The sequence below is a fragment of the Balaenoptera musculus genome, chromosome 20 (assembly GCF_009873245.2).
Source record: "Balaenoptera musculus isolate JJ_BM4_2016_0621 chromosome 20, mBalMus1.pri.v3, whole genome shotgun sequence".
Classification (NCBI taxonomy): domain Eukaryota; kingdom Metazoa; phylum Chordata; class Mammalia; order Artiodactyla; family Balaenopteridae; genus Balaenoptera; species Balaenoptera musculus.
In genome coordinates this window covers 39,043,006-39,060,889 of record NC_045804.1, presented here as the reverse complement: position 1 = coordinate 39,060,889, position 17,884 = coordinate 39,043,006, and the positions used below count along the sequence as shown (strand labels likewise).

Below are 17,884 nucleotides of genomic sequence, written 5' to 3'. Positions count from 1 at the left end.
ACTGATATTAAAAAAAACATTCTGATCCCCCCCCCCATTTTCCCCCAGAAAGTAGAAAATAAATCTCCCGTGTGAAAGTATCCTCCCTATACCAGGAGATTAGAAAGTATCCTTCCTATACCAGGAGATTAGAAAGTATCCTTATCACCAGTTAAGGAATTCAAGGCTAAGAACGCCGAATAAACAAACTCTGTTCCTTCCTGAGTCTGCTACCCCAAGCACAAACCCCTTTGTTAAATCTTCACAAATAATTGTTTCTCTGCCTAAAAATGTTATATGAACAGCCTTCTTTGGTCACTTGGGGAGGCATTTCTATGAGACCTCTCTGCATTCTAATTAATTTTTTTTCTCCTGTTAATTTGTCTTGTGTCAATCTTCAGCTAAAAGAACTCGAGGGGTAGGGGGGAAATTTCCCCCTCCCCGACATCTCTTATACCTAGGAAGAAACTAAGCTTCAGAAAGGTTAAGTAGCAGTTTTTTCATCATACGCCAGGCACTGAGAATTTAGTAGTGGTTTAATAGCTACTGTTTGTCAACACTTGGATTTTGTACCAAGCACATGGAACACAGCATTGAATCTTTATGACAACCGTCTGAGACATGGCTATAATATTGTTATTTCCATTTTATGTAAGAAAGAGCAGTTAACCTGCCCAAATCACATTTGGGTACCTGAGGCTGTATTTGAACCTTGTCACATTTGGCTCTGAAACCCACACAAGTACATGGGTACTTCCTCCAAGCTCAGTCTGATGGACGCTCTGGTCATTCCTGGGTAGCACTGTAAGTAGTGAGTGGGTGTTCTTCCTGTAATTCAGTCACAGTCTCCACCCATTTCAACAGTCAATACACCATTTCCTAAATGATCTCCAAATTCCAGAGTCTTAGGCCCCTGCCCTAGAGCTGAGAGGGGCCTAGAATCTGGAATTTTAACAACCACACCAGGTGATTCTTATCAGGAAAATTTGGACAACCCTGTTTAGGTATCTTTGAATGAACAGAGTCTGTTTTACAGACCTCCTGCATTGTGTGCCTGGCAACAGGCACCCTTGAGGGAGGGCACAACCACCAATGGCAGCTTCCCACACTGACCCGTGGGGAAATGAGGGGAGAAGAATGCGTCCGTCCTAATCGTGTTACTCTGTTGCTGAGTTCCCTAAAATGTCTTCACTCTACCCCTACCTCCGTATGTGATGGAGTTTGGTGAAGAGCTTCTGTATCTTTTACTTGCCCATCATCATCTTTCTCTCTGTAGGCGTAAATTCAGGTGGGTTTGGCCAAGAAATCAACTGGAACATTAGAGGATCTACTGTGCCGGGAGTCACCCCTCCTTAGGCTGTAATGTGGACAGTGTCTCAGTGGGAAACTGCAGAGTGGGAAGGGGCCTCCAGAACAACTGACCCCAACAGGATGTGAAACGCAGTGTATACTATGATTACAACTTTGCTAAAATATATCTGCCAATGGACTAACACTGGAAATGAATAAGCAAAAGTGAAAGCAACTGTATGATACAGTGGTAGGAAGGAGTTTTCTCATTCTCTACCTTTTTTTTTTTTTTTTTTTTTTTGGCCACACCACACGGCTTATGGGACCTTAGTCCTCAGACCAGGGATCAAACCTGGGCCTTCAGCAGTGAAAGCATGGAGTCCTAATCTCTGGACCACTGGGGAATTCCCTGTCATTCTCTACTTTTTTTTTTTTTTTTTAACATCTTTATTGGAATATAATTGCTTTACAATGGTGTGTTAGTTTCTGCTGTATAACAAAGTGAATCAGCTATACATATACCTACACCCACATATCTCCTCCCTCTTGCATCTCCCTCCCACCCTCCCTATCCCACCCCTCTAAGTGGTCACAAAGCACCGAGCTGATCTCCCTGTGCTATGCGGCTGCTTCCCACTAGCTATTTTACATTTGGTAGTGTATATATGTCCATGTCACTCTCTCACTTCGTCCCAGCTTACCCTTCCCCATCCCCGTGTCCTCAAGTCCATTCGCTATGTCTGCGTCTTTATTCCTGTCCTGCCCCTAGGTTCTTCAGAACGTTTTTTTTTTTTTAGATTCCATATATATGTGTTAGCATACGGTATTTGTTTTTCTCTTTCTGACTTACTTCACTCTGTATGACAGACTCTAGGTCCATCCACCTCCCTACAAATAACTCAATTTCGTTTCTTTTTACGGCTGAGTAATATTCCATTGTCATTCTCTACTTTTTAATCTTTCTGTGATGTCATTATATAGACCTCATAATGAAAGGTATATATATATTTTTAAATAAATTTTATTTATTTATTTATTTTATTTTTGGCTGCGTTGGGTCTTCGTTGCTGCACGTGGGCTTTTCTCTGGTTACGGCGAGCGGGGGCTCCTCTTCACTGTGGTGCGCGGGCTTCTCTTGTTGCGGAGCACGGGCTCTAGGCACGCGGGCTTCAGTAGTCCTGGCTCACGGGCTCTTGAGCGCAGGCTCAGTAGTTGTGGCGCACGGGCTTAGTTACTCTGCAGCATGTGGGATCTTCCCAGACCAGGGCTCGAACCCGTGTCTCCTGCATTGGCAGGCGGATTCTTAACCACTGCGCCACCAGAGAAGCCCCTATGAAAGGTATATTTTTAAAATTTCTTACTGTAGAAATCACTTTTCTCTAAACATTTCTGTTACGTGAGTCATTTTTGTTATCATACTGATTTTGTAGAAAATTTGTAGAAGCTAACAATAACCATGTTGCCTAATATCACAAATATTCTGAGTATATCCAATCCTAGTCTCCATATCAAAGCAAATAAATTACTGTTAACATGGAGACTCATGCATTTAACTTTGACGTGCAGGAAGGCAGAATAGCATAGAGGCTAAAGTAGACTTTGGAGTCAGGCAGACATGGGTTCAGATCTTGGGTTCAGAATTTACTAGGTGGTCCAGGCAAGGCACATTTTCCTCAACTGTAAATTTAAGCTTATCAGGGCCAAAATTTATTGAGAGCCTTCCATATGCCAGGCTTTATTTAAATATATTATTTATTTCAACCTTCATCTTTATCTAAGGCCTAGGTATGAATTTTATTTCTGTTTTACAAATGAGAAAGCTGAGTCTTAAAGGGGGAAATTAACTTGCCTGAGGTCATTCAGCCGCTTAAGAAATAGGGTTGGAATTCAAAGCTCTGGTCAATCTGACCCTAGGAGTCAAGCTCTTAACAAGACTTTATCCTACCTTGCTTGAGGCTGCTATACATAATTCAAAGATTGAGGGGATGAGAAAAGATATAATGTATTTAAAACATTTTGCACAGTATCTGACACATAGTAAGCACTCACTATATGTTAGCTATAATCTTAGGTATCAGAGGATACAGGGCTGGAGCTGTAGAGGCATTTTGATGTATTAGCCACTGACTGATGGGGTTTATTTGTCATATCTGGCTGTCTTGGAAGGGAGCCCGTGCTTCCCTCATTCCCCCTCACCCAAGACATGCTTCTTCCAAGCTGTATGATTGGGCAGAGAAGACAACTTTCCCTGATTAAAGCAGAGGTGAAGGTGGACTTTAAATGCAAATGGTCTGAGATGATTCTGAAGCAATAAACAATAAAAAGAGGACAAACATAGTGGCTGTGTCCTAGTTCCTCGTTCTTCACTTCCATTTTAGGCTGAGAATGAAAGAAGGAACAAAATTGAAAACTGATCCCATTTATTTCAAAATCATGTCACCTCTGTCAACTGAAGATACTGAACTAAGAGGCAGCTTGAGTCTCCTTCCGCTTGTGCATGAGGTAGATTCAGAAGGAAAACACTGTCTCTGGAACTTTTAAATGCCCATTCCATTTGAAAACCAGCAAGATAGATGTATATTTCTCCCCTCCCCCCACCAAGGGACTTTGCAAAAAGGAGGAAAATGGGGATTTTACACTAAATCACCAGGAAACTCCTCCAGGTTTGCAGTGGGAGAAGCCAAGATGCAGCAGCCTTGGAGGCGATTTGCCAGTTCATGTTAGGAGTCCCTGACTTTGGACAGGTCAGGAATATGACCTGAGTCTGATCCTGAGCTTTGCAGAAGAAGAAATTCAGATTTTTCTAGAACGATCAGGAGGCTCTGGGAGAACTGACAGATATTAAGTATAGGAAACAGTATAGACTACTCAGCTGTTTTCACTTGCAGTGGAGGCCAATGCTTTCTAGAGATGAGAGCTTGACCAAGGATCCTGTTAGCAAACATGAGTACTCTCACCTCTGGAGAGTATCTTCAGAGTATTTCTACATTCTCAGAGTTAAGATGACTAAATCTATTTAAATGTTGTATTTATCCAGCTTGGACACTTACTAGACATGTGCCTTTCAGAAAATTAAATTCTCTGTGCCTCAGTTTTACCATCTATGAAGTGGTGATAACATGTATATGGTATACCTCATATGAGTTATGAGAATGTATGCAAAGCATTAGCAAATAGTAGCTGGTTGTAAAAACATCTCAGTAAATAGTAACATAGGGTTATTATAAATTTTGCGCTTATTTCAAATTGAAGCTTCTTGAAAATAATTTGATGTTCAGCCTCTCCAAAACCTGGGGGAAACGGAGGCAGCTCAGCTTCATAAGAAATCTAGTTTACCTCTCTGGTTCTTCCTCTTTCCATTTCATGGATGGCAGAGTCTTTCTTCAAAACAAGTCCTATATGGGAATTCCCTGGCGGTCCAGTGGTTAGGATTCTGCACTTCCACTGCAGGGGGCGTGGATTCGCTCCCTGGTTGGGGGAACTAAGATTCCGCAAGCCACGCAGCGTGGCCAAAAAAAAAAAAACAGAGTTCTATTGATGATTAGCGGTATCCTGCCTTTTCTTTTCTCTGGGATAACACCCTACATTGGTTTCAAGTGACCAGAGCTTTTTATTTATATATAATGTTAAGGTTACATAATTCATGTTCCCACCTGTAATTCTCCAAGTTAGATTCTTCCTCTGAGGTTCTGGGTTATGGTGATGGGCCTTGGTTTTACTCTGCATGCGGACAGCGTGCTCTGAGCCACCTGTTTCTGAGACGCCAGTGCCTCTTTTGTCATCAGAACCTGATGTCAGCATTTTGTTCTCTTGTTTAAGGCAACAAATCTGTATGTTGTTATGTACAGTATGAATAAGGTGAATCTTTTATCGAGGTCACCTTTTTGAGCCAGTCATCTCACCTCTGGGGATTCATAAATATACCAAGGAAAGAAAAGGTCATATGCCTGAGCAGAGTATGTGCCTGGCTTGATTTCAATAGTGTAAAATTTCTAGTCACCCAAATTATTAGGAGGATGATTACTGAAATTTTGTATAATCTTCTGGAATATTGTGCAACCATTAAAAATGATAGCCCTCGCACAGAAACGAAGACCCAACACAGCCATAAATAAATAAATAAATAAATAAATAAATAAAAAAAAAAAAAGGAATTTAAAAATGATCATTTTGAAGACTACACTACAACATGGGGAAAAGCCTGCATTAGTCAGCTACTGCTGCAAAACAAACAACAAGCTTAGAATCTCAGTCATACAATAAGTCTTTTTCTCTCACTTCTGCATTTGCAGGTCAGCTGGATTTTGGCTAATCTTGTCAGGATCAGTGCACCTTGGCTCCAGCCATGAGTTGAGTTCACATCTCTCATTCCTCCGTGACTGGTGGGCTGCCCAAGACATCATCTTCACAAGGTGGTAGCAGAAGCCCAGGAGAGCAGACCCAGCACTGAAATGGGTAAAGCCTCTGTACACATCACAACTACTAACATTTCATTGGCCAAATAAAGTCATACAGCCAAGCTGACATCAAGGGGGTGGAAAATATACTCCAGCTGTAATCTCAGGAACTACACATGGTATAGGTATAGGGAGTGATGAAGTATTGGGAAGAATAATACAGTCTACAACAGTGCCTCACAAAAAGATTACATGGAAAAAACACATGGACAGGATATAAAATTGATTGTACAACTTGATCATAACTATGTAAAAATATTTTTTGCAACTCAACAAAGAATAGAAATAAATAAGCAAAAATGAAAAAAATCATGACTGGATAACAAGTGGCTAAGAACTGTTTATTTTGCCTTTCTCCATTTCTCAAACTTACATAATATAGTACCTTTCTTTTTTAAAGTAAGTTTTAGAAGTTTCTTACGGCAGGCATGTTATTTCACCAAACTAATTGTTTTATCTACTATATTAAGGGTCTGTAGGAAAAATGTAGAATTCTAAGTGCATTCAAGTTAGCCATTTATTCTTAGTCCCCACCAGTTCCTAATCTCAAACTCAAATCTAACAAACTTCCATCAACATGGACCTTTAGCTGTTGCCTAAAAACAGTTTAAATTCCTTTATTCTCTTATTCTCCGTTATGGCAGTGTTGATTATTCTCCACACTGACCTCTGAAGTCTCCAAAATTAGATATTCATTCCATTGGCTATAAGCATTGTCCTAGTAGATTCTGATTTTCTGAAAGCAGCAAGTCCATTCAATAAATGATTGCTGAGCACCTGCCATGTTCAAGGTGCTGCACTAGTTACTTTCAGGGAAATAAAGATGTGTAAGTGCCATCCTTACTCTCAGGGGTCTCACAGTCTAATGGGAAGAGAAATCTGTACACATACATTTGGGGACAGAAAGAACAGACTAGAAGATTCACGAGTTCTCAACCCTGGTGGCATATTGGAATCATCCGGACAACTTTTATTTATTTATTTATTTATTTATTTATTTATTTGTTTATTTATTTATTTATTTATTTATGGCTGTGTTGGGTCTTCGTTGCTGCGCGCAGGCTTTCTCTAGTTGCGGCGAGCGGGGGCTACTCTTTGTTGTGGTGTGCGCGCTTCTCATTTCGGTGGCTTCTTGTTACGGAGCATGGGCTCTAGGCTTGCGGGCTTCAGTAGTTTCAGTAGTTGTGGCACGTGGGCTCAGTAGTTGTGGCTCACAGTCTCTAGAGCACAGGCTCAGTAGTTGTGGCGCACGGGCTTAGTTGCTCTGCAGCATGTGGGATCTTCCCGGACCAGGGCTTGACCCCGTGTCCCCTGCATTGGCAGGCGGATTCTTAACCACTGCACCGTCAGGGAAGTCCCTGGACAACTTTTAATAAATACCGTTGCCCAGGCCCATGCCCAGAGATGCTGATTTAACTGGTCTCCTTTCTGGCCTGATCACTGGTATTTTTTAAAGCTCCCCAGATGGTTATAATGAGCAGCCAGTGTTGAGAACCACTGGATTAGGCCTTCTACTTTGAGCCCGACCAAACTGTCTGCATAGAACTGACGAAGACTCTCAAATGCAATATTTAAAACAATTAATTTGTTTTAAAAAATCAATTATTTTATCAAAAATTATACAATGTATGCAACTAGTTCAAAGTCAAATGGCATTGAGGCTTACGACTAAAATTTAGCAGACCCCTGTTCTCTCCATTCCCTCAATCCTCCTCCACTTTTGACTCTTTATTTTTAGAGAATTCACACATTTCCCATTCTCCGAATGTTAACACGCTGGTATCTTTTGCTTCATCAAAAACTAATTAGTTGCTGAACTTTATTTTCTCCCATCTAAAAGTACCCTAAAGCCCCCAAGGAAAGGTAAAAATGACGAAATATCAGGTAGCTGGAGCAACAGGAATAAGGGGGGAGGTTCTTCTGTTCAATCCAGTATCAGGAGAGCCGACCACTAGGTTCAGACCGGCTGGCTTGGTGGCCTGAGCAGTTCAGAGAGGCGGCTAAGAGCACTTTTCCAAGCCCCGCCTGCTCTTCCAACTCTTGGAAAGATGATGGGCTTTATCTGAAATTATAGCCAAAAAGAATATTTCCTCACTTTCTCCTGGTTTCGTGCCTGGAGGGCACCCTACCCCATCCCCAAAATAGGCCAGCAAGGCTGGGGTGCATTAGAAACACTGGGAGATGGAGGTATAATAAAGGATGCATTAGGACAGTAAGTCAGGGTGTATCCTGGAAAGCCTTGAAAATTAGTTTGGTTTGACTGCGGGGACTCCCTGGGGATACATTAGCAGGGATGTCACAAAATCAGTTCTGTATTTGAGGAGGACTTCTGTGGTTGACAAGATGGAAGCTGGATTGGACTAGAAAAACCAGAGGCAAGGGACCAATGATAAGTACCAGGGAATAGGTGGAGTGGAGTGGGAAAAGGCCAGTGACACTGCAAACAGACTGAAAGGCCCGGTCCCAAGAGACATTTCTGTGGCTCCATGCTATTCTGACTGTGCCTTGATTTCCTCACTTGTAACACATGAAAAGGCATAGCTGCCACCTGCCTGGGAGCAGGGACTCTGCTCTTTCTCCCTTCCTGTACTGTTTGAAATAATTTTCAGAAGGTTGCCCTCTTTTCATAAAGCAGGTAGAGGTGTTTCATGGCTCTCGAGGCAAAACAGAGCTTATGAACTTCCTCTGACAGGGCATATTCTGGACTAAGCCCAAACACAATATTCCTCTCCAGGCCTGAAAACTGCTGAATACTGTCTAAAACGATGTGACCATCCAAAACACCAGAGACCTGGCTGAACATGACCTTCACTGCTCTGTGGGTCTCAAATAATTCCATCGCTCTTAGTAGTGCAAGCTCATAGCGTCCTCTGTCCTCCCCTCTCCTGCACAGAATTGCTATATCTTTGGGCAGATATCCACGTTGGAACAGGTGGTGACATCTTTCTGCCACGTGTTTCGCAATTTCTTCTGTGGTCAGGTTCGTCTCTGTCTCACAAACCCCAGGCAGAGCCTGAGCGCACATTGCTTCCTCATAGGCAGCTTCCCTAAACGATGCCAAAGTGTCTGGAGACACGTTGGGGTGAGGATTTTCTTTGATCCTCTTCATTTCTTCTTTCATCAGCATCGCTATTTCCAGAGCACAGTGGATCCCACTGGTGATTGTTTTTCGAGGAAACTGAGCAGATGGAGGGGGAAGGCCATTGATATCTGCGTGACGGACTTGGAAAGGGTCCAGAAAAAGCCAGAGAATCCCGTGGTGAAGGTTTTCACTTCCAGCGCCCCTCACCTTTGGATGGGTGATGCTCCTAGCCTTCATGTACCAGTCACCATATTTACTGCAGAAATTCTCAGTCTCATCCATCACTATGTGTTTGATCTTTGGGAACTCCCCTCGCATGAAGGTTTTCCGGGTCACAGCTTGGCAGGTGGTTTGCTGGCTGTAAGGATGAAGGAGAAAATAGGGCTTCAGGCATATAAACAAAGGAAATACCATGCATTTATTACTCTCTGGATTAGCATTAGAGACTGGTTCTCATCTGGAGACTGATTCACTGATCCAATACTACACAAATGCTCTACTTACAAGTTACCTGATAGACAGAATACATAATTGCAAACCCTACTCTTTGGGGTTATCAAGTAAAATCTGCATGCGAAACTTTTGAAATGAACCCAGGTAGGAGATTTTATTATTTCTACTATAGTCCATTTCTGCTGCTTGACAATCCCTGAAGGTAAATTCCTTACATCTAAAGGAAATCTCAAAAGGAATTTACACTTGTTACTACTATTTCTTTACTTTCTGTCTTTTTTAGAGCTGGAGAACAGTCACCTAAAGGCATATCATAATTTTCGTATGCAAAAGAGTTATGGGCTCATACAAGTTCCTCTAAAGAAAATCCTATTTCCCCACTTACTTGTAGTACAAAAGCAGAAGCCTCTTTAGATTTTGGTAAGGAAAACATTAAGAGGTTGCTGAGTTCCATGACACGTCAAGTAGGGTACCAAGTCTGCAGGGCTTTGCCTCTATGGAGCTACCAATCCTACTTACTTAGCTCAATTTTCCTTCTTAGTATGTTTTAGCATACGTGTGTGTGTGTATACTTTTTTTTTTAAACAAACTTGGTTGTTTCTTGCCACCTCTAATTTGGATTCAAGTCATATCACCCATCCCTGCAGATGTGGGACTGCATGTGCAGTCCCTGGGGCTTTACTCCCTATGTCCTGAATCATAACTATTCACGTTCTTCTCTTCCAGTTTGGACTCTGTAGACTTCTTGAAGAAAAGCATTGATTCTTAGCCATCTCCGTAACCCACTCACATTAAGTTCATAGATGTTTGTTGAATTGAATTTGCCTTTTGACTGGGGATATTTAAAAACTTATACCTGTAAAGCATAATAAAGAACGTAGCCTTTAACACAGTTTACAAGATCCTTCATAGTCTGGCATCTGCCTCCTTTCCAACTTCATCTGTCGCATACCCACAGTCCGTCATTGCTCCAGGCAGACCTACCATTCTGATTCTCTAATCTCCGTGCCTTTGCACTTGCTGTGCCCTTTGCCTAAAAAGCCCCCATTTTTTTTTTTAAATTTATTTATGGCTGTTTTGGGTCTTCGTTTCTGTGCAAGGGCTTTCTCTAGTTGTGGCAAGCGGGGGCCACTCTTCATCGCAGGGCGTGGGCCCCTCACTATCGCGGCCTCTCTTGTTGCAGAACACAGGCTCCAGACGCACGGGCTCAGTAATTATGGCGCACGGGCTCAGTAATTATGGCTCACGGGCCCAGTTGCTCCGTGGCATGTGGGATCTTCCCAGACCAGGGCTCGAACCCGTGTCTCCTGCATTGGCAGGCAGACTCTCAACCACTGCGCCACCAGGGAAGCCCCAAAAAGCCCCCATTTTATTCACTTCTCCTACTCACTTCTTAAGAAGGAAGTCAAGATCTCCTTCACTGGGGAGTATTTGCTGACCAATCTCCAGCCCAAGTTAAGCATATCTTTAGTAGCATAATAGTTACACAACACTCCCATTGCTTATTTTTCTCTTTGTCTCTCTTATTGGGCTTTACGTCAAGGTCTGCAATATGTTTTTCTCCTCTAACACTAAATGTACACAGTACCTAGCATATAAATAGTGCTCAAAAAGATTAGTTGAATAAGTAAGTCAAGCAAATCAAAATTAAAAGCCCTCATTTGCTGGATTGACTAACAACCAATTTCTTTTACTAAATCAAAAGCTAAAGATTTAAATCAGAAGCAAATATGCATGTTTTCTAAAATTAGTGACTCAGAACAAGTCAAACAAGTAAAAATACTTTATAAACGAAATAAATGGTATTTAAATTCAAGTTCCCGTTAGGTGTAATGTCTAATTGACTGAAATACCCTATGACTTTAAAGCACTAAGTATCAAGCAAAAAGTATATGTGAAACAAGATAGGTTCGTTTCAACCTTTCTTAAATTTAAGGCCATAGATTGTGGGGGGAAAATGTTTCTAGTTATATAAATTTAAAGTTATGCATACGTAGCTAATTTCTAATGAGATGTTTAAGCCTGAACATTGCAAAGTGCCCTTTTCTAGCTCAACTACTTGATCACTTGCAAATGTGTATATAGTTTGGGCTCTTGTCCATATGCAGCAAAGGCATTGCAAAATCTTAAAGTAAAGACACAAATTACTTGTGTGATACTGTTGAAAGACTGATTAAATATGTTTATTGTGTTTAGTTAGTGAAACTCTTACGTCACAAAATCCTTTAAGGCGTCACTTTCACAAACATAGAGGATCTCTTTGGGCTTGCAGTGGAACAAGTCCTTAATTTTCTCCATGATCTTTATGGCCAGGGCAGTCTTCCTGGTTCCTGGAAAGCAGTGGAGGAACAATTCTCGTGTCTCCTGGAGGCTCTCTGAAAGCAGCTCGCACTGCTCTGCTACAAGCAGATTGAAATATTCACAGCCCAGCTGGTCACTCAGAAGAGATCGAGAGCAGAGCGAGACCACGATAAGGGCCTGCAACAAATTTTCCATTTCATCCTCATCAGCAAGCCTGTAGGATCGGGGATAGTGCATGGGGATTTCACCGGGTGTACACCGTGTGCTGGGCAGGTCTATCAGCCTTGGGATGACACACAGTTTCCCTGTGTAACCACCAACAGTTCCCAGTTTCTGCTTTAATCGACAAGCAGTGTTCCGGGCATACACAGGTCCCCCAATCCACGTGGCGTCTGTTAAGATTGTATAGAGTACCAGGGGGCTGTTCACTGCTATTAGGAGAGCATCACACAGGACATTCTGCTCCTTCCTGAAGCCAACATCACTAGCCCAGCTTTTGGAAAATATCACAAACCCCTGAGAACAAGGATATATCTGTGTCTTCATTAATTTCTCCAGTCCTTTATGATCTGAGAAGAGCTTCTTACAGAGGGATTCTGGTTTAAATTGTATCTCTTCCTGTGTCACTGAAAATTCAAGGAATAGAAGTTACTAAAATTTACAAAGGATATTTAAGTATTCCTGCAACATCATAAGAAGAGATGAACCTAGCCATGGAATTATGGGTTTCCTTGTCTGCAAAGAAAGCACCTCCTCTTCACAGGCCAGGGCTGGGAAGTCCCTGTTTCTGGCAGCTCTCATATAGGGGAAGGCAATCAGGGAGAGGTCTTCACAGAACAGCCTTCTAGCACTCTGTCCTCAACCCCAAATGGTCCAGTAGTACTAGGAAGGTATTCTCCTTCCTGTTAAGGGTGTGTGTGTATGTGTGTGTGAGAGAGAGAGAGAGACAGAGAGAGACAGAGAGAGAGAGACAGAGAGAGAACCTGATGCTTTTGGGAAACTAAGAACTTTCCTTTTCCTGTGGCAATTTTGCCCCCCTGGGATATTTGGCAATATCTGGAAATGTTTTGATTTTTCATAGCTGGAAAGGTGCTACTGGCATCTAGTGGCTAGAGGCCAGGAATGCTGCCAAACATCCTACAATTCTCAGGGCAGCCTCCCTCAACAAAGAATTATCTGATCTAAATATCAATAGGGTCAAGACTGAGAAACTCTTGCCTTAGGAAGAGTCTAGGTGACCCCATGGCTCACCTCCTTCTGCCTTGGAAAGCCAGGGGGCAGCTGTTTCAAATTTATTCTCTCATATTTGGAGAACAAAAGCTATCTGTGACTGGAAGCCCAAAATGCACAGAGGTGTAGGGTGGATTTGATGACTGAAATCAAGAATTTGCCATGTATATTAATTCAGGACAATTGTGTCTGCTAAGCCCTACATTTGACCTTCTCTAAGGAGAAAGGCTTGGACGAATTGCTACCAATTCCTCCCAACTTAATTTTAGAAAATAATCCCCTTAATTTTAATAAATAATCCCCTCAGCTGAAATCAATAAGGAATACCTGGAAACAAGCGTTGTTGTAGAGCCCCCTTAAATTCCAGGACTTTGATGGGAGATGACGGGCTTCTTCGTGTAGATGAAGCTGGTGAAATCAGGTGAAGGCTGTAGTCTGCGGCCAAATTAGAAGGAGCTAAACAAATCCATGGAGAGTTGTTTCAGATGAAAAAAAAAAAAAAGTAAAAGAATGTTTCCATTGCTCTTCCTACTGTTGACATACGGTGTGTGTCATGCCTGAGCTGTTCTCATTCTTTCTATGCCTCAAACAGTTCACATATGTTAGGAAAAGAGGTCTGGGACTCCTGTAGGGCCATGCATCTTCTAAGTCACCTGTGACTTATCTTGGGCAAGTCATTTCACCTCTCTCTCCTGCAAGGGTGAGCAGGTGATCCCTAAGGTTCCTTCCAACTCTAATATTCCAGTTCCAGGTCACCTCTAAGAAGAAAAGGCTTCCAGTAGTGGTGGTAGTGGTGGTGGTAGGGTGGTGTCAGAAAAAGTAAGCACAGTATTTTTAAAATATTATTATAGTTGTTAAAGTCCCCCCCACCCCAAAGTTTAGATGGAATGGAAAGTGGTAGGATCTCTAGTTTGGGGTTTATGTGTGTGTGTGTGTGTCTGTGTGTGTAAGTAAACTCAAACAAATTTAAGATAAGAGAAAGTATCCAATAAAATCTCTGAAGTCTTGATCCGAGCTTCTTTTATCAAATCTGGAACTTACTGACCATGAAGGCAAACCGATAAACTTCATTCAGCCAGTAAGTCCTTTATGGATTGATTTGAATTCACCAGGGCTGATGCTCAGCAAAACCGTAAGGAAGTGAAAACACAAGGAGTCCTCCTCCCCCACCACCATCCCCTCCCCAGCACCTTCTTTTGCATAAGTTTTTCTCCACTTGGTGGTGCCCTCAGCCTAGTGGTTCAAGGCACTGGCTCCTAATGTTACTGAAACAATTCAAATTTGTCAACAAGTTTCCCTTGAAAGAATTAGTGGAGAGTCATTCTTAAACAATGTTTCTCTGAAATATCATCTTTAGAGAGAGACTATTGATGAATGTTTTAGACTATCAGCCTGCAACTTTTTTTTCAGCAGACCTTTACAGTGCATAAAAAGGAACTTTCATGAATTCATGGCTGATGGCATACTACAACTTTCCCCAAAGAGATGAAAATCCAGGCACTTCTTGACCTCACACACTTCATGTTCTGAGTCTTTGGAACTAAAAATGTTAGAAAATAACCCTTTAGTAGAAGATTTGTAAGCAAAACCAGCTTTCTATTCTCTAACCAAAATATTGACCAAATACCCAAAAGAAGGCAGAGAAGGGGCTCCTCCCTGCTGACTGGACAAGGACTTCTTGTCTGCTTTACCTGATTGAATATCCAGCATCATGGCTACCCACTGCTCAGCCGTCAGCCTTGTGACAGAATTGTCCCTGATGACCCAGGAATCCGGGGCCTCTGTGAATACTACACAGCAGAAGGGCTCCACATGTACCACACAGACATGACCATACAGGACATCTTTTTGGTACACATTCAAGATTTTGGTAGTGAAATTCACCTTTGGCTTCTCACAGCAGAAGTGGAATGTAGGCAATTTTTCTATGCAGTTTTCTATTTCTTTTTTTAATAATTCAGGGTTCACTTTTTCTCTCTTACATCCAAACACTTCTTTGCTCTTATCATCCACCCCGATAATTAGGTATCCCCCATGGGTGTTGGCAAATGCAGAAACATAATGAGGCAGCATTTCTTTAATCCGAGGGACGATCTTCTTGGTGGTGAACCTTTTAAGCTCGACATGTGTGGACTCACTGAAGTCGAGTTTCTCCTTATACATGAGTTTATCTTTTTTAACAAATTCTGAGGCACACATCCTCATATCTTCCTCTTCCTGAATGTATTTGTCAAGAGCTTTCTGAGAATGCAGCTCCTGCACCTTTGATCTTCCTCTTTCAGCTCTGGACTGCTTCTCTCGGAGGAGCTCCAGGGCACTGCTGGCACTCAAGTTGATGGTGGAAGTCACAGCTCTCTGAAATAAATTGGAGCGCAAGCTGCAAATCCTTAGGGGGAGGCTGAAGACATCTGGGCTCCATGACTTCACAAAAATCATAAGATTGTGCCCCTGCTGCATGTAGTCAAGGTATTTCTGTGAACCTGAAGGAAGGAGCTTTTGAAAAGAAGTTTCCAGATCCTGTCCCAGCCCATGGAATCGGTAACTGTAGGTTTTGTCATCAATCTCTGCTTTGATCACACCCCCTCCAGAATTTAACAGTGCACATGTCGCTTGGATGATTTTAGAATTCTCAGTTCTTTTCAAATAGCTATTGGTCATCTTCTTCCTGTTTTCTTCTCCAAGAGTGACTTTGCCCACTTCTACAATTATCTCGGGATAGAGCATTTCCGTATCCATCTTGAGACTCTCCATCTCAGCAGCCCTTCTGTGCCCCAAACAATGACAGAAAGGGGTTCCAATAAATAATTAGGACAGAAATGTTGCTTCTATGTTAACAAGAATTCCAGAGATTACAAAATTTTCTTCAAAGCTATAGATTATTGGAGATACATTTTAACATTGGAAATCATCTTTGATATTACTGTTTTCTCACAACTTTGCCAAGACCTTTAGCCTTCACAGCATGAACAGGAATAGATAAACTGAATCCTTAATATTTTACCATAATGGAAAAATTGCTGAACTTTTAGCCATTTTTCATTTAAAATCAGGAAGCACCAACAGTGAGCCCAGATATAAAGGGCATGGGTTGGCACAGGAGCCAAAGCAAATTACACAGAAGTAGTAGTTGCCGTCAGAAGATGCTCCTATTTATAATTCAGAGGGGAAAGAAGAGAAGACAACAAAGAACCAAGGGAGTATAGCTTTGGAGTATATTTGATGTAGAAGATCTGGCTATAAAAACAAGCATAAAACTTGGTATTCTTTATGTGCTATTTTATACATTTAAAAAAGCCTTATTCTACTCCTGAAAGAATGCCAATGATACCAAATGCAGAAATCTTTTAAGCTCTTCGGGCATTCTTCTAAAAGTACATTTCTTATACAGTGTGATGCAGGAACAGGAGTTTTCCGTCCCTCCTAATAGTTCTGCCTGTGCTGTGGGAACCTCTAAGACTGGGAAATGGACATGAGCCTTTGAGACATAGATATTAAACTGTGATCAACCTCCTTTTGCTTCCCAGACCAGAAAACAGCCACCTAAATTGAAGTTAGCACCCTGGAAGCAGATGGTTCAGAGACGGCCCCCTTAGTCTTTGTTAACTGCAAAATAAAATATTTACTAACCCAAACCAAAATTCTTCCTCTAGAAGAAGGGAACCCATTTTTTTTCTGTGTGATCTCTGCTAAGCAGAGGCCATGTGGGTGTTGTTTATATCCACCAGGAGGGAAAAAAAGCAGGCATCCAGCAGGATGGGTCCTCTCCTCTGCTGTTAGTTTGCCTTGGTTGCCTTCTCACTTCCTCCAGGCAAACCAAAATCAACCTGATGAATTGTTTTTTCATAGATGAGCATCTCCTATAGGCAAATGTAAATGTTTGGCTCTTAGAGAAATTTCTGATAAGATTCTATTATATCATAGAATCACAGAAGTGTTGGAAGGGACTTGAAAGATCTGGTCCAACCACCTATCTTAAATACCCTCTGTAACAGGGGTCCCCAACCCCCTGGGCTGCGGCCTGTTAGGAACAGGACTGCACAGCAGGAGGTGAGCGGCGAGCGAGGGAAGCTTCATCTGCTGCTCCCTATAGCTCCCCATCACTGGTATTACCGCCCGAACCATTCCCCCCTCCCCCCTCCCCCCTCCCCAGTCTGTGGAAAAATTGTCTTCCACGAAACCGGTCCCTGGTGCCAAAAATGTTGGGGACCGCTGCTCTATAATACTTGCAACTCTGAACAAATTGCTTTCCAGCAACTGCTTGAACACCTCCGATAACGAACTCATTATCTCTCAAATTAGTCCCCGTCTATTTTCTGACAGCTCTGTTAGAAATAGCTTCCTTATTTTCAGCTATAATTTGTCTCCCTATAACTTCCACCTGCTGGGACTCACTAACGAATCTAATTGCTTTTGAACTAGCAGAACTATACTCTCATGACTCCTAAGTCTCATTGATGTTACTTGGTTGCTGATAACAACCATGATAGATACAAAGTTTTCTGAGAGTCTAGCTCCATATGAACATCTGCTCCACATTTCCCCAAATTTCTCACTCATTCTCCTTTACAAGTTGCTCCTGAGCTATGATTTTACTAAGCTCTCAGACATAAACTGAGAGGAATGAGATTTTTTTTAAAAATTGTTGTTTTTTTTTTACCTGATGCTCTTGCTTTTCCTCTTGTTGCTTCAGTTCCACATCTGGCTTTGGTCTGAATGTTTGCCTTCTGTCACAGCCCCTGTTGCCCTTTGATATCAGCCTGGGAGGAGCAGGAACTCTGCCAGACTCCCCTAGTCTTCATAACATTGACCCCTGAGGAAGGCTGATAAGGACTCAAAAAAAGCCTATGACAGGGCAGATTGGCAGGCCAGGGTCTGACCTCGAGAGAATGAAGTATTAGTGGGAAAATTCAGGGCTTTTCAAGTGAGGGGCCAAAGCTAAAACGTCCCTCCTCTAAAGGGCTGAGTGTTATTTCTATACATCATACAAGCATCTCCTGTCCCGGTTAATTTCATTTCAAAGCTCTACATTTATTTTAAATTAAGCTGTCCTGTACCTCTCTATTATGAACAATATTAACCTATTCTATCACCT

The 17,884-nt window shown here is 42.1% G+C and overlaps 1 protein-coding gene across 1 annotated transcript; it reads right to left on the bottom strand.

The window, feature by feature from the left end:
* Window positions 1-8,140: 8,140 nt before the first annotated feature.
* Window positions 8,141-15,543, bottom strand: SLFN14 (schlafen family member 14). The gene is made up of 4 exons (XM_036838377.1): window positions 14,484-15,543; window positions 13,120-13,248; window positions 11,474-12,188; window positions 8,141-9,166 (listed from the first exon to the last, which is right to left on the bottom strand). The coding sequence occupies exons 1-4, from the start codon at window positions 15,541-15,543 to the stop codon at window positions 8,332-8,334; spliced, it is 2,739 nt and encodes a 912-aa protein (XP_036694272.1). The 3' UTR covers window positions 8,141-8,331.
* Between the last annotated feature and the right edge of the window lie 2,341 nt (window positions 15,544-17,884).

Bases quoted from the DNA above. Each gene is read 5' to 3' on its own strand.
- SLFN14 (XM_036838377.1), bottom strand. From the start codon at position 15,543: ATGGAGAGTCTCAAGATGGATACGGAAATGCTCTATCCCGAGATAATT. The intron at 13,249-14,483 runs GTAAAGCAGACA...GGATTTGTTTAG, and splicing joins GATGCTGGATATTCAATCAG to CTCCTTCTAATTTGGCCGCA. The intron at 9,167-11,473 runs GTAAGAGTTTCA...TCATCCTTACAG, and splicing joins GCCTTAAAGGATTTTGTGAC to CCAGCAAACCACCTGCCAAG.